We start from the raw sequence: 15,299 nt of genomic DNA on the forward strand, positions 1-15,299 counted from the left end.
ACGAAGCTGAGATATAGCACGTGACTTGTAAAGAAGAGGGAAGATTGGCCCATTGAGCGGTCGGAAAGATAAAAGTACAAGTACATTCGAGAAGAAGATGCCGTAGATTATAGACGTGAAACTTGAGGAAGTAAAGGATAACGACGAGGCTGATGATAATGATGAGGCTGCGATCGAATGTACTGGGAATGAGGCACGTGATGTCGATGAACGTCTAAACAACCGCGCCGCCCACTCTCTCATCCCTTTCTCTATCAAAATCACCAGAATTCACAGCAATATAAACATCATCTAATCCTCGCAGACAAAAAGACTTGAAGCTATGCACACATCTCAGTCCACCCAACTCATTGAAAGATGCATATGCCAAGCTATGACCCGTTCACCACCATGGCCGACGTAGAAATTAGCGCATTGATATATCTGCATTCAGGACTCTTTCACCCTCCGCACAGCTAAATGTTTCTCTCGGTACCACCGGGCTTTCAGCCTTGCGAAACACCAATTTCATGTCCTACATGTTGAGAGGCGCACAAGAGTTACAAGACTGAGCCGGGAATCCCAGCTTGTTCTCGATTAACGGCCGCTCTCAATCTTATCGCTTTTTTCGCCGATGACCCTCATTTGCTACTCCACAAAGAACCCTTGTCCTCCTATGCAGATGGTTCATCGACCTCAAGAGTGAACGAACTCGGGACGCGTACGTCTTTACCGAGTAGTGGCCAGAAACAGCACACGAACTCCAGTAATAGCGCTATTCATCATGACCGACAACAAGACTCCAGAGTCTATCAATGGATCATCACCAGAGCGCATCGACGCGGGCGACACCGAGCCTCCAGAGATCGATATCCAGGCAGAGAAGAGGCTTGTTAGAAAGCTTGATCTGTATATTGTCCCTGTCGTCATGCTTCTCTATCTTCTTAGCTTCCTAGACAGGTCAATATACCTCTTTTTATACCGCTCGTCAACCTCTTCACACAAAATCACATTGCAATGGCATGATATGGGCTCATATCAACTTGACAAGATTGTTCTTTGATGTACCTCTCCAATTGTGTTCCATTCCAAGAGTCGTCTCGAGAGCGTACCGTACCTCATCGGCCACCTCAAATATAACGTCCTCAATGCTAATAAAGCCCCAGAGTAAACATCGGCAACGCCCGCCTCTACGGCCTCGAATCGGATCTCAAGCTGTCCCCGAAACAGTTCCAAGTCGCCATCTCCATCCTCTTCGTCACCTACATCCTCTCCGAAGTCCCCTCGAATCTCGTCCTCAAAAAGTTCCGCCCCTCCCGATGGATCGCCTTCATCACCACCTCCTGGGGCATCATCGCCACCCTCACCGGCATCACCCACTCCTACGCCGGCCTCCTCGTCTGCCGCCTCTTCCTCGGCGCCGTCGAGGGCGGCCTCTTCCCCGGCATGGCCGTCTACCTAACCCTCTTCTACACAAAGCGCGAACTCGCCCTCCGCATCGGATACCTCTTCGTCAGCAGCGCCCTCGCCGGCGCCTGTGGCGGCCTCCTCGCCTTCGCAATCGGCCACATGGACGGCCTCGCCGGCCTCCGCGGCTGGCGCTGGATCATGATCCTCGAGGGCCTCCCCACAATCATCCTCGGCATCGCAACCTGGTGGCTCCTCGCCGACGACGCCAACACAGCATACTACCTCTCCCCCGCCGACCGCGCCCTCATGCACGTCCGCCGCGCCCGACAAACCGGCCAGACCGCCTCCGCACAGCACTTCCACTGGGCAGACGTGCGCGCCTGCGTCTCCGACTGGACCGTCTGGGCCTTCTGCGCCGCGCAGTTCGGCACCGACACCATGCTGTACGGCTTCAGCACCTTTCTGCCCACCATCATCCGCGCCCTGTATCCGGGGCATGGCGCCGCGCTGGTCCAGGCCCTGACGATCCCCGTGTACGCGCTCGGCGCGGCAACATACCTGCTCGTTGCGCGCGTCAGCGACCGCACGCAGCGCCGCGGCGTCTACGCGGTGTCCTTTGGCCTCGTCAGCATCGTCGGCTACGCGCTGCTGATCAGCAATAGTAGCGCGGGCGTGCACTACGCAGGCTGCTTCTTGGTTGCTATGGGGCTGTATGTCGCTGTGGGTCTGCCGCTCGCCTGGCTGCCGTCGAATTGCCCGCGGTATGGGAAGAGGACTACTGCCACGGGGCTGCAGCTGACGATTGGGAATTGCGCGGGCATCATGGCGAGTTTTGTATGTTTTGTTTTCTCTTTTCTCTTGTCCCTTTTGCGCGGGCACTGCTGTGCCGGTTTGGATGTTCTTTTGTCGTCGTCGTCGTCGACGCTTTGACTAATTAACTGACTTCGACAAATAGCTCTACCCGTCTGCTGAAGGGCCGCGCTACGTGCGTGGCCACGCCGTCACACTCGGCATGGTTGCCTTTGCGTGCATCGTGCTGGCAGGCCTGTCGTTGCACTTTTCGCGCATGAACGCGCGGCGGGCTCGTGGCGAGGAGGACGGCACGTGGGCGCATCTGAACGCCAGTGAGATTGCAGAGCTGGGCGACAAGAACCCCGCGTTTGTGTATGCGTCATGAACACTAAGTGTGTCCCGAGCCAGCCAGTCAGTCCGTCAGATAGATAGCATGTGGTGGGGAGCGGCTGGGGTTGGTGGGAGAGGTATGTTGCTCTGCTGATTAGGGGAGCTGGGGTTGATCTTGAGGATCGCTTGGGTCTTGGGAGATACGGGGTACTTGTTAATCACTTATTTGTTTGTTTGATTCTATGGTCTGGAAAGTATGGAATATCTGTCAATACGCCTCTCGGCTATGTTTCCTCATATAGGACCGGCACGAGCGTGACTTGTGCTTGAGAGCCTGGCGACTCCTCTGCCTACGCAGCTAGACGTATAATACAAACAAGTATGAAATCCGCAGTGGTTGTCTAGTCCCCTCAATAATAGATATGTGGACGCCGACGACTTCATTCCACACCAAAACCGGTCTAGCCCAGACCCTGCGCAGACCCGAGTACTATGAGATATCCCACGATCGACACGACACCTTCCTGCCTCATTTAGGGAAATCCAGAGCATCTGGTAGGCGGAAAGTCCTAGGCTGAAGGTTAAGCCCACCAGCGTCAGAACAAGGACCCGAGTACGAAGTCCAACGATCGACGAGGCACTCCACTGCCTCTTCAGGTCCCTCAAAGAAGACAGCAGGCTTCCAACTGGACGCTTCGATGGACGATCAGAACCTCCACGTCCGAGGAGACCCGAGTACGAGATTCAACGATCTTCACTAGGTTTCTGCCTTTTTTGTCGTACTGGAACACATTCAATCGTCTCATTGGAGCAGAGCCGTGAGCTCAAACATGCCGGCTTCTGCGGAGAGCCGAGTACGATGTTCCATGATCGACTTTGGAGGACTGCCCTTTTCGACTGATCGTCATGATTGGACTTGTCTGGTTGGAGCTTACATAAATATGCAAAATCGTAAGCAGGCCTGTCGAATTCAAATCTCCAGTCTTCTCTCATATTGCTCTGGGGCTCTTTCGTTGGAGAGTACTGCGAAAGATATGGCTCTATGTATCGCCTTAGGCGGGCCTTGATAGCCCTGAAATGTTTGTTTCTAGCCGGTAGATTGTCCATTCTCATCTGAGGCATCGCATTACACTCTTGATTTTCTGGTCTTCCAAATCCACTTTTTTGAAAGACCTGCGTATGCTCTACGAAATTCACGACTACCTGGCGGTTCCGTCGGTTCTAGCAATTTCCGAGTATCAGGTTGGAAATATGGCAGTCCCAGGTAGACTCGTCTCTGGGCGGACCCGCGTACCGGTGAGATGTTTGACGATCTACACAAGAATTCTTGCCTTGTTAAGAGCATTCAGGGGTTCCTACACTTCCGATTGGACCGTTTAGACACGGGAACACACTAGGTCGCTGCGAAGCTCATTGGATGTAGTGTTGGAAATCGGCCAGCTCTGACGATCATGTCCAGGCGTCTGGCAATCTCTTTGAGGCGCTCAATCCGCACTCAATGCCTCCTCACACCTCGCACGAATTTCTTCAACTCCTTCGGTACCTTTCCACTTGTTGAGAAGTCCCTGTACAGCGACCCATTCTTCCTCTGCCGTCTTTCTATCGTTCTCTTCCAAGTAATGCGCCAGCCGACGGGGCGCATCGAGCACCCATCGGACAGTCTGCTTTGCATTTGATGACTTCGTGTCCGTTGTATTAGGCGTTAGCTCTGGGGCGGGCGGTGTGCGGTCGTTGAGCAGCGTTGATAGCGTTGCGGCTGTCTCAGCAATGTGGGACACGGCGGGGGCGAGCGTCGATGTGGAGGGAGTCATGGGGTCCATATTTGTGCGCATCTGTCCCTATGTGAGCCGAGAGTCCTGTGTAGTCCGATGGGTCAATTGTATACCTTGCGGATGGTGTCGGTGGCAGTTATAAGCTTCGAGTAGTTGTCGTATACGAGTGCTTTCTTCTCGCCGTCTAAACCCCTGATCTCTGTATTGGCCCGCAATCAGCAAGCAATCTAGAGCTTCATAGCGACCAAGGCTGCCATACCACTCATGAGTCCTGCCTCAACCTTCAGTACCTCCTCGAGCCCTTGGTTTGCAAGTATGTCCTTGACGTATGCCTCCGGATCAAATCCGTCGCGATCAAGCTCGCTCACATTCTCTTCTCGGATAACGGTTTCTTCGCTTGATTTATCCTCGCCTGTAGTCTCCGCAACCTTGATGTTGTAGTAGTCGCGGAGTGCTGCTCTGTTACGTCTGGTTGTGCCAGGACGCGGAGCTTCCATCGACGTGCGAACAGAGCCAGCAGGGCTGCGAACAGCGGAGGAAGCGCGAGGAGAGCTGATGGTCGACATTGTGGAGAGCCTGTAAGCGTAATATATCCAACCGAGTGTTCTCTGAGCAAACGACGTCAAAAACCTAAAGTGAATGTATATTCCATCAATAAACAATTTAGTCTAGACAGTCTAGGTAGCTCCCTCGCGTTTGCCAAGCCATGATCAGGTCATGCGTACAATAGAGCACGGCAGACGCTCCCACGACTTTGCCATGATTCGTAGGGCTGAACTAAAGTTTCCAAAATAAACTTCAACCATCTCATTCTCCAAATTCTGCATGCGACCAGCCTCCAACCAACCACCATCGCATCAGATCAATCGATAAACGTTAGCTTGACACCTGTCAGTCGCTTATTGTGCGACCCCGTCTATCCAGCCAATCACTAGTCAACTGTGTGTCCTCGGAGCGGCTCAACGACCTTAGAAAGGCATTATATCGTCGCAAGGCCTGGTTCGCAAAAACTCAAAATCACCACGCACTTCAATGGATGTGCTGAATTGCCTGCCTTGATAGTGGTCTAAGGGCCAATGGTGATGAGAGGTTTGGGGTCAGATGGTGATTGTTGGTAGATCAACTGTGTTTAGTTACCTATAGCGAAAGGTACACCATATATCAAGGTGGATCATCGGATGTGGGAGTTCTCCTTGCGTGGAGAAGTCCTTGTCTACAGCCACAACTCTAGCGGTGAAAGACTAAGGGACCAAGAGCGTGTCGAGAAGACTGAGCTGTGCCGTGATAGCCACATAGCAAGCCTGCAAAGGGCGTAGCAACAACAGGATATCCTGACATCCCGTTCCCAAAAGAATCACAAACCCTATAACACACATCAATACCGTAAACCAACTCCCGACCATGGCACAATCACAACCAAACCTAGCATCCGACCTCCTAGCCCACCTCTCAACCAAAGGCCTCTCACCAACCCCTACCTGGCTCACCACATTCCTCACCACCGTCCGCCCAAACACCCCCATCGCCGCTCTCAAGCAGACCGCTCTATTCCGCATCCTCGCATCGGACATCAAAGAAACAACAACCTTCACCCCCTCATCCGTCTTCCCACCCGACATCCAGGACGGCACCATCAAAGACAGAAACCTCCCGGGTCCGCTGCTAGTCCAGGTTCTCGACGTCGAAGACATAGGCACAAGCCGCTGGAGCCAAGTTGAAGCCATCGAAGCCCAGGAACGCGGCGAATTCACCCGCGGACGAGAAATCATCCGCGTTACGGACGAGGCGGATCAGGCTCAACAGGGGGCCACCCAGGCTGCGAATGCACGGAATCGGCAGCAGCAGCAGCAACAGCAGCCCGGCGAGCAGAAAAGCTGGGGTCCGCACAAGTTGCTCTTGCAGGACGCGCGAGGTGCGGTTGTGTATGGCATCGAGCTGGTCAAGGTGGACAAGATTGGGCTGGACATGCATATCGGCGCGAAGCTGGTGCTGCAGAATGCTACCGTTGCGAGAGGCGTGGTGATGCTGGAACCAGCGACTGTGACTTTTTTGGGTGGCAAGATAGACGACCTTTACACGGCGTGGAAAGAGGGCCGGAAAGACAGACTGAAGGCCGCTGCTGGTATGACCTGACTTTGTACGCAGAGGCGGTTCTGAGGCTTTTTTGGGGTCATCAATGGCGCACAGCACGGGGTACGATGATTTCCAGTACGTTAGACGAGCTGGTGGTATGGTCACGCTACATGCCAGTCCGGACATAAGTACATCACGATATGACTACCAGTCCGCCTAGGAATATCTCCTTTCCTTAAATAAAGGAACACTCTGGTAAGATGGCCGGAAGAACAAGATAATGACAGATCACACTGCTGCGCTACACGACCCGAGGAGCTACGGACATACAAAAGTTTGTAGCATACACCAAACTGCATGACTCAGATGTATCATTATCAATGTTCTGCTTTTGGAGTATCCCAAAGGGGAGCGAGAAGCCAATGTCTAAAGTACGCGCTTGCGGCGGCCTACTTCAACATGCTCACGAAGCAATGGACCACTGGAAAAACCCTATAAAGACGGCATCGGGACTGGTGGAAACTTTTCGACAAAGGTCCTGGTCCGAATGTTCTAATCTCATCTGACACGATTCCTGGATTTATGAAGATTATTCCAAAGATGCTGTATATCTGTTTCTACTACATCAATCCCCCCGCTGTCCACGAGCTAGGTGCAACTACTACACATCCTCAAAGCCCCTCTTGCGAACATCGAATTCCGAGTCCGGCGTCTTGACAACTAATGCCGTAGCTTCCGGCTTGTGGTAGATAGCCCCATTCCACCTCCTTTTCGGATCCGTGAGCCCCAGTTGTCGCGCAATCGTAACATTTGCCATCCCTTCGATCCCGTGGCTTTTGTACGCCTGCGCTGCCATAGCAATAAGCCTGCCGCGCCATTCGTACCACAAATCTTCCAAGTCCATGGCGACATCCTCACCCTCCACCTTGGCCACGATGTGGCGGATCCAGGCAAATTGCGCGCGATTGACCCAGCGGTTATCCAGAAAGAAGCGTGTAACGCCAGCCATGACGAGAGCGCGGGTGAACTTGGGGCGGATCGGGGCCCGGCGAATGTGTAGGAAGAAGTAGATGCATTTCACGCCGCGCCAAGCTTGGGTTGGCCTGTAGGCAGGCGATGTGGCGATGGCATATGCCATATTATTCATGTGTTCGATGAAAGCGGGCGAGAGGGTAAGGTAATTAGCAACCTGAGGGTCAGAGATCCACTTGCTGTCAGATTTGCGGCCGTGGCCCATATTGCGAACGAGCCTAGTGGCAGGCATCGAGCCGTCCTCGATGATGCGCGACGAAACAGGTTGTAGTCGCTTGTCGAAGAGGTCTGGGAACATATAAAGGTTGGTGAGTTTCTTGATCCTGAGTGCTTCTGTGGGATCTTGGGATTTCCTGGCTCTCGTGGCCTGGTGCTTTAGCAATTGCATGATACGTTCCATAACTCCTTGCGAAAAGAGAAGACGAGGAAACGGATGAGCGCACGATCTGACGTCTCGTACGAATTGTATCAAAGCAGTTGAGCCCCACATGCGGTATATGATATCAAGACATGCGATCCATGCATCCTGGACGACATCTGAGTCGGCTCGACGTTGGAGCAAGTCAAGCATGAAAGTTGATAGTGTTGACATGTCTATTACAAGAGGTCGTCTCATAGCATGAGATTGCTGGGCAACACCAGTGGCATTGATGTTCGACTCCTTGAATGGGTCAAGATCCTGATCGCGGGATTTGCCCAAGTCCTGGTGACCCCCCGAGTGCGGCAAGATGTAGCGAGTTCGGAGGTACCTATTAACACACGATGTGTTACCCCGCATGCGGAATATCTTGAGCATGTGCTCGTGAGGAACGTTGCTCAAGAATGGGATCAAATGGTCCCAATCAACTCTTCTCTGTAGATCTTGCGTCTTCGTATTACTCCGAAGCCTCCGGAGGGTCCGGTCATAGCGATGTAATAAGGTGAGCCATCGTAGCAAGGTTCCCTTCTTGGTGGTGGTGCCCGCGACAAGAAGTTCACCCTCAAGCATCTCTTTCAGGACACTTGAGTCCACGGCTTGTAGTTCCGAGAGCATCATCTTCCGAGTAGCGCTTACGGCACGCATTGTCTCTTGAGTATCTGGCGTATCCCTAGGGTCAATTGTATGTGTGTCTTGATTTTCAGCACTGGTTCGAAGCATCTTTTCAAAATTTAGCAAATTCTGCCGAAGGTATCGTTTCTCAGTACGAGACTCTTCTTGCTCGTATGCTCGTGCAAGCCGAAGTGTGACTTGTTCCGCTAACGCAGTGCCTTGCGGACAGTCGAGTAATAACTGGCTTATCAAGTCGACTCGTCTCTCAAAATGGAAATATTTCGATTTGATTGGTCGTAGTGCCCGTACAATGAGTGCCTCGCTAGTCGCATGGTGTGTCGCAAATTCCCGTTCTAGCTGCTCTTTCGAGTGTAGATACCAACTTTCCTCATGCATGATGTCCATGACGAGCTTCACGCACGCAACACTGTGACGTGATAGGGAAGAATCTTTGGCACTCATCTCCGAGCAGATCCGTTGCCATGCGCGGGAATACAGCTTTCGATACTCTACGGTCAGAGTGCGCTGTTCCTTTTGATACAATACTCCTTCCGTTCTTGATTTTGAACTTCTTCTATCGAACCGGGACATCGATATTTCATGTATGTTCTGAAGCATTATGAAAGTTGGCTTCAAGAGACGTGGTATGAGAAGGGGCAAACTCGGATCCACTTCTTTCATTTCCTCGACAGCTTCAGCGATACACCTGTCTGCTAGTTCATCTGGAGTTTTCCATGTATTCGTACTGGGTGGTGTCACGGGCCTGGATGTAGCAGCTTGGACGCCAGGCCTCTTTCGTTCTAATGCTATAGGAGGATGGAGGAGGCATGACGAATCAACAGTTGAGATTGGGCTCTGTATATCTTCGCTCTGTGTATCATCCTTGTAGCTACCATCACTCCGTGTATCGTGCTTGTGTACATCAACACTCTTCGTATCGTCATGGAGTAACTTGTTGCTAAATTTGTCGTTGCTTGGTATATTCTCGCTCTGTATGTCCGGGCGGCGTACATCTTCGCTATGTGCATGGGGACATGTAATATCGAAGGTGTGTGCATACTTGTTATCTGTATATTTGCTGAATATATCTCCGCAGGTAACGCTGTCACGATGTCCATCTCCTATATGAGAATGTGACACCTCACAAACTACGATATACATAAGATACTGCCTGTACTAAAGAGTTTGCGACTCACTTGGAGCTTGGCCGGATGGCCGGCTTAAATTAGGCGGCTCATATGACCAGGTGTGACTTCGCTTGGGAGGAGTCAGAAGCCAGCTGAGTAGTCCTGGTGAAGGCGGAGGTGGAGCACTTGGTCCGTAGGACGCTACGCTTGTATGTCGTCGTTTGTCTAGTCGTCTTCGAGCTTCAAGCGGACCTGGCACATTGCTACCGTAGCGTTTCGTCGGCCGATTTCGAAGTGTAAAGTGAGCGAAAGTGTCTGCAAGAAGCTCGTCACTGATCCAGATGTGGTCTGATGAGACTTGTGGTCGGAGGCCAGTTACAGCTTTGCCTCTACCAGCGGCGATAGAGCGCATTCATTTGAGTGGGTGTGCGTAACCCAATTGACAAAGCAATGATTATAGAGCCTGAGTGAGGTTGTGAATAGGTTGTTGCTGCTATCGAGCTCTTAGTCTTGGCAAAGACTAAGCCAAAACGAGACAAACGATGGAAGGATGAATCGATGTTGAACTAACCAGAAACCACGCTAGGAAACGCGTTTGGAGGCGCGTCTCAACAACTCCAAACTTGTAATTACAGCAACAACAATGGACTCAACAACAAAGTCAGTGCAGATATAACTCACCGATTGCCTCTATCTGATATGGCGTCCAGGCCTATTCTCAAGACCTACTCCCGACAGCGCAAGCGGCGTACTCCAGATGACGAACCACCTCTAAAACGTAGATGTATACAGAGCGGAATCAGTCTGCAGCAAATCGAAGAGCCTCAATCTTCGTCGAGCCATCGTTCATCTAGCCCACGAATATTCTCAGACGCAAATGTCCCAGAGAGTCCACCTTCATCACCTCCAAGCTCTCAAACCACATCTCCGAAGACAACCGATACTATATACGATAAAACGCAGCGGATACCCCTCCTTGAACGAAGTCAGACGTTACTCAACAAGTCCAAGCGCAAGAGCCTCGTGCAACTAAAGATAGACCTCGGATGGCAAACAAGAAAGCTGTGCAAAGATTGCGGCATGGAGTACATACCTTCCGACACTGAAGACGCCGCGGTGCATAAAAAGTTCCACACCACGAACCTGGGAGGGGTAGATATGGATAAGGCATATTTAGATCAGAGGAGGGCGAATGCTATCTGGAGCAACGATCAAGGCGACTTTATCCTGGCCATAGGACGGAAAAGCAGCCTGGCATCAAGGAAACGCGCGATAAAGGTTCTGACTGTGGTAAACGCAGAGCTGCATGCCGTGGCAATATCAGATGAGGATCTATGGAGTGAGGTTTCACGGGCGTCAGATGTAGAGCAGCAGCAGCAGCAACAGCCTGCTGGCACGAGCACGAAACCTCTAGGAACATTGGATCGCTTCAAGGCGTTTCTCTACATCAAGGGCCAGAAATGCGTGGGCATGTGTCTTGCAGAGTCGTTATCGAAAGCATGTACTGTGCTTGCTCCAGAGGATGCCGCAAGCGGTATTAACCAACCTTTGAGCTCTCCTGCGTCTACATCGTCCATGATAGTCAGTACAAAGCCAGAGAAAGCAATGATGGGTATATCTCGTATATGGACGTCAGGAGCTCATCGAAAGGCCAATGTAGCGAGGAACCTGTTGGACTGCGCAGTCGACAATTTCCTGTATGGACTAAAGGTTCCAAAGAGTCTCGTAGCATTCAGTCAGCCGACTGATAGCGGATTTAATCTTGCGCGAAAATGGTTTGGACAAGACTCCGGCTGGCATGTATACGTCAACTGAGGGGTCGATACGGTTGATGCCGGCCGGTCTCAGTGTTTGCGACACCTTGTGCACGGGTGTGGAAGTATGTTATGCTATCAATAAGTAACAATAGCATTGTGAATGTATATGTCAACAACAGTCAAAATTGGCTGCCTAGGCTTGTTCTTGTATTACTTATCAAAGAAATGGTTCCAAAGATAGTTCACGCGAATCACCGCTAGCCAGGGTTGAGATCGCCCAAGCTTCGGCGTCGTCGTCGATCCTGCATCAGCTTAGGAACACCTCGACAACTACCTTGGAAGCCTAGATTCGTGTCGCAAATCCCTGGGAATGCTGCTACGGTATCTCCTCTTCCATAGCAGCGTCATGGACAGCTTCTGAACGCATTCACCATGTCCTCCAATCCGTTCCGCCGCTCCCAGCTCCCATCTGTGACCAGTGCGCCTCCAGTAACATTCAGAACCGGATCTCCGGAAGTAGATGGGTCTCTAGATGGTATGACGGAGATCCATTCAGAGCAACTGAGCTAACTGTTATAAGCTGGAAGAACATCATTACCGTCTGATAAGAAGAAGACAGTCCGCATCAACTCACCCCCGCAATCGCCGCCCACGGCCACACAAGCATACCAAGATGCGTTATCGGATCGGATTCCACGAAGCTCACACGAAGGGTCGCCTCCTCCGCAGCCGTTTCTCGCTAGATCCGATCCACAACGAGGCGAAGCGGTCGATCCGTTTGAGCGCGATCTCTCCGACTCTGAGTTGGCGCAGGAGAATGATGAGACGACATTGTATGCAAGAAGGAGCTCTTCACCAATATCGCACCCAGCCGAGCCAACAGCTGGAGCTCCACTCAATCCATTCTCCAAGACTTTGGCCAACATAGAACCGGTCGGATTGAACTCCACCCAGAAAGAGACTCAGGTCGATAGGAAGCCCACAGAGAGGATGAGAGCATCGCTAGATGTTGATGCGTTCAAGAGACTCCTAATGACAGGTAGTGCTGTACCAACATCGTCTGGTACACCACCTCGTACACAATCCCAACTTGGAACCGTCGCAGAAGCGGGCGACACCTCGGAGGACCAATCGCTGTCGAGACAATCGACAGCCAGCTTGCACTATGACCTCGTGCGGGAGGAGTCTCCTTCAACAGCCCACCAAGATGATCTAGTCTCGGAGAGCAAGGATCGTGCAGACTCCGTCAACGAGAGCAAGAAGCCAGAAAAAAAGAAGCCTCCTCCACCAAAGCATCGCCATGGCAAGCCTGTCGGGCCACGCGCTCCGCAGACAGTCTCCTTCTCGGACTTCACATTATCCATGACCACCGAACATGAACCCGTGACCTTCACCAGCGGTCCCTCCACAGATCTCAACAAACCGCTTCCGCTTCCACCTGTTCCAGCCGCATCCACCAGAACCTCCTCCTCTCGCGAAACCACCGATTCCTTGGACCAAAGTCCGCAAACAAGCACCTCCGCCTTACCTACAATAACCACAGAACCCACATCGCAGAAGAAGGCTCCTCCTGCCCCTCCAATAACCCGTCGTCATTCCCAGCTCCGCACCGCGTCCAAGCAACCAGAAACCCGCTCCCGCTCCAACTCAAACCTCACAATCTCCTCTCAACACTCCGACACACCCTCCACATCCATGACACACAAGACAGCTCCACCTCCGCCTCCACCCACGCGCCGTCCCGGCGCAGGCGCAAGCACATCTTCAGACATCCCCCGCTCGTCGCGCTCGTCCATACATTCGATACAGGCCTCTGGGTCTCTTCCACCCGCTCCCCCACCGCGGCGCGGCTCCAGTAGAAGCAGCATGGACGTGGTGCGTCCGAGCGTCGAGGCCTTGGCAGATGCAAGGCGTGTGAGCAGCGACAGCAAGCGGTTCAGTCGAAGCTCGATTGACGAGGATGCAGCTGTAGATGGGAGGTCTGAGAGCGTGGACATCTTGGCTGAGATGGCGCGGTTGCAGGCGGAGGTAGATGCGTTACGACAGGGGATTGGGCGCGAGCATAATAAGTAAGCGCCTGAGATATTGGCGCTGCATTCCAACGTGGAGCAATTACGATTTGGCGGAGGGATCTAGTGGGCTTGTACGAGGAATCCTTTAAGCCTTGATCATTGCGATGTGAATATGGAGCATGGTGTTTTTTTGTTCCTCGCGTGGATTTTCGGTATATAAGCGTCGGAATCTGTGGTTAGTTACATAGATCGCTATATTAAGGAGAACCGAGACTTTCTCGATATGGTGAACACATCACAGACACAGTGGGATGGGCTTTACTGTAGGTACCGATCGCAGGCGAGACATGCTTGGGCACCCATTGAAACAGGTTCTATTCACATATTCAACCACCTATCATAGGCCTACCATTTGTGTGTATGAAAGTCTATAGATGCATAGATACTGAGCCGCCTGGTACCTTCTATCCAGATTAACAGTGTCTACGGAGATCTCTAGTCTCGGTGTGTGCTGATTGCTCAAGATGACTTTATTGAAAGAGTGGTTTTAACAGGTTGTGCAGCTGGACAGTCTTATGGAGCATAAGACTGTCGATCACGTTAGGGGCAACACATATGTTTTGCTCTCACAATCAGGTGCGGACAACACGGTCAATGAGTTTGGAGTGCCACTACCTACTAGAGTAATCCATCTAGGACGGATGATAGGGATTGTATGAATTGTTCAGGCCAGCAGCGTCTCGACTTGCTGCTGACTCAACCGGCCACTTGACCCTCCTGAAAATTGCGGCCTGGCTGGTGGTCTCTTTGGGCGTTCGGCCTGCTTCGGTGCTGTGCTGAGTTCCTGCTCGATGACCGGCACTGTGCGTCGCCTTGCTCCGGTCACGGGTCTTTTCGTTGGATCCTGCTCCACTGCCGCATCTGCTTCAATGTTCTTCACGAATTTCGCGATTGACATGCTGTATCCTCCAATCCACTCGCCCCAGCTCTTGTTCTCAGTGTGTTCTGAGGTCCAATTAGATGACAGGACGTGTGACATGGCACAGATCGACATACCATTCATGCCTCCTGATGACTCCGTGTTTTGGTTTGATCGGGACCGCTGCTCTCTCCTCGAATCAACGATGCCCCTGGCAATCTTGTTCGCCGAGTTGATGCCGCTCTGAATTGTCCGCACATCGTCCAAGCTAATATTGGCTGGTAATGGGATTCGATAGTTGCCTGTCAGCGTCACAGCCTTACCTGGGCCGGCGATAAGCTCTTCTACTACTGGTTCACTCGCACAAGGCACGTCTTCTGCGTCATCTATACCAGCAGCCGATGACTTGCCAGGGTCTTCATCTGCTCTATGCTTTAGCTCAACCAGTTCTGTCCGAACAGCCTCCAATTCTGCCTCGAGCTTCTTTACTGCTTCTTCTGAGCCTGGTATTGGCCGGCCGCGACCACGTCGACGCGGGAGTTTGGCAGGAATACTGGACTCAGACGGGCGAGAGTACAGGGCTTCGACTTGAGCTTCCAGCTCACGCACGCGTGCCTTCAGAGTCAAGATCTCGTCGTTAAGGACATTGGACAGATCGTTTGGGGTTGCTTTTGTGGCCGCGTCACGATTCAATTTGCGCGGCTTCCGTCGTGGTTTTGTGGCAGTCTGAGACAGATTTTGAGCTGGTACAGATGGCGAGGATGCCGTATCAGAAAGCTTGACCCCGGAGTCTGGTACTTTGACCGTGTTACGTTGAGTAGTTCCGGCGTTAAGAGGCCCATTAGCTGCTGGTTGAGGTTGCCTCATAGGCATCGTGTTCGTTTGCTAGTCCGCACGGCCATGTACTGTGAGTGTCGTGTGCAAAGACAGGGTAGTCTACGACTAGACAGGATGTTGAGCATGCCATGATGCGTGCAGAGCCAGTTGGAGTGATATACCAAGTTGTCCGGGATATGTGCCTGATTGTAGCCTTGTAAGATGTTGCATGCTTGCAATGACGCAGGAA

General features: G+C 52.2%; 8 protein-coding genes across 8 annotated transcripts; 4 read left to right on the plus strand and 4 right to left on the minus strand.

The window, feature by feature from the left end:
• Positions 1-763: 763 nt before the first annotated feature.
• Positions 764-2,566, plus strand: EJ05DRAFT_435466 (putative MFS transporter; the record flags this gene model as incomplete). Its single annotated transcript, XM_033741700.1, has 3 exons — positions 764-939; positions 1,146-2,223; positions 2,345-2,566. The coding sequence occupies 3 exons, from the start codon at positions 764-766 to the stop codon at positions 2,564-2,566; spliced, it is 1,476 nt and encodes a 491-aa protein (XP_033603189.1).
• A 474-nt stretch (positions 2,567-3,040) lies between these two features.
• EJ05DRAFT_497306 (uncharacterized protein) lies at positions 3,041-3,633 on the minus strand (the record flags this gene model as incomplete). The annotated part of the gene is made up of 2 exons (XM_033746521.1): positions 3,041-3,204; positions 3,261-3,633. 2 exons carry the CDS (start codon positions 3,631-3,633, stop codon positions 3,041-3,043), a joined length of 537 nt encoding a protein of 178 aa, XP_033603190.1.
• A 165-nt stretch (positions 3,634-3,798) lies between these two features.
• Positions 3,799-4,849, minus strand: EJ05DRAFT_523908 (uncharacterized protein; the record flags this gene model as incomplete). The annotated part of the gene is made up of 3 exons (XM_033748810.1): positions 3,799-4,349; positions 4,397-4,482; positions 4,543-4,849. The coding sequence occupies 3 exons, from the start codon at positions 4,847-4,849 to the stop codon at positions 3,996-3,998; spliced, it is 747 nt and encodes a 248-aa protein (XP_033603191.1). The 3' UTR covers positions 3,799-3,995.
• A 617-nt stretch (positions 4,850-5,466) lies between these two features.
• On the plus strand, positions 5,467-6,746 carry EJ05DRAFT_473360 (RecQ mediated genome instability protein-like protein Rmi1). The gene has a single exon (XM_033743387.1). It carries the CDS (start codon positions 5,685-5,687, stop codon positions 6,414-6,416), a length of 732 nt encoding a protein of 243 aa, XP_033603192.1. The 5' UTR covers positions 5,467-5,684; the 3' UTR covers positions 6,417-6,746.
• Positions 6,747-6,797: 51 nt separating this feature from the next.
• Positions 6,798-10,023, minus strand: EJ05DRAFT_507998 (uncharacterized protein). Its single transcript, XM_033747970.1, has 2 exons — positions 9,615-10,023; positions 6,798-9,566 (listed from the first exon to the last, which is right to left on the minus strand). Exons 1-2 carry the CDS (start codon positions 9,955-9,957, stop codon positions 7,018-7,020), a joined length of 2,892 nt encoding a protein of 963 aa, XP_033603193.1. The 5' UTR covers positions 9,958-10,023; the 3' UTR covers positions 6,798-7,017.
• Positions 10,024-10,129: 106 nt separating this feature from the next.
• On the plus strand, positions 10,130-11,499 carry EJ05DRAFT_507999 (uncharacterized protein). The gene is made up of 2 exons (XM_033747971.1): positions 10,130-10,205; positions 10,256-11,499. The coding sequence occupies exons 1-2, from the start codon at positions 10,189-10,191 to the stop codon at positions 11,358-11,360; spliced, it is 1,122 nt and encodes a 373-aa protein (XP_033603194.1). The 5' UTR covers positions 10,130-10,188; the 3' UTR covers positions 11,361-11,499.
• A 20-nt stretch (positions 11,500-11,519) lies between these two features.
• EJ05DRAFT_241265 (uncharacterized protein) lies at positions 11,520-13,707 on the plus strand. The gene is made up of 2 exons (XM_033740060.1): positions 11,520-11,837; positions 11,883-13,707. The coding sequence occupies exons 1-2, from the start codon at positions 11,735-11,737 to the stop codon at positions 13,373-13,375; spliced, it is 1,596 nt and encodes a 531-aa protein (XP_033603195.1). The 5' UTR covers positions 11,520-11,734; the 3' UTR covers positions 13,376-13,707.
• On the minus strand, positions 13,665-15,275 carry EJ05DRAFT_508001 (uncharacterized protein). Its single transcript, XM_033747972.1, has 2 exons — positions 14,371-15,275; positions 13,665-14,319 (listed from the first exon to the last, which is right to left on the minus strand). Exons 1-2 carry the CDS (start codon positions 15,104-15,106, stop codon positions 14,039-14,041), a joined length of 1,017 nt encoding a protein of 338 aa, XP_033603196.1. The 5' UTR covers positions 15,107-15,275; the 3' UTR covers positions 13,665-14,038.
• Positions 15,276-15,299: the final 24 nt, after the last annotated feature.

The sequence above is a fragment of the Pseudovirgaria hyperparasitica genome, assembly GCF_010093815.1.
Source record: "Pseudovirgaria hyperparasitica strain CBS 121739 unplaced genomic scaffold EJ05scaffold_3, whole genome shotgun sequence".
In the NCBI taxonomy this organism is placed as follows: Eukaryota; Fungi; Ascomycota; class Dothideomycetes; order Acrospermales; family Acrospermaceae; genus Pseudovirgaria; species Pseudovirgaria hyperparasitica.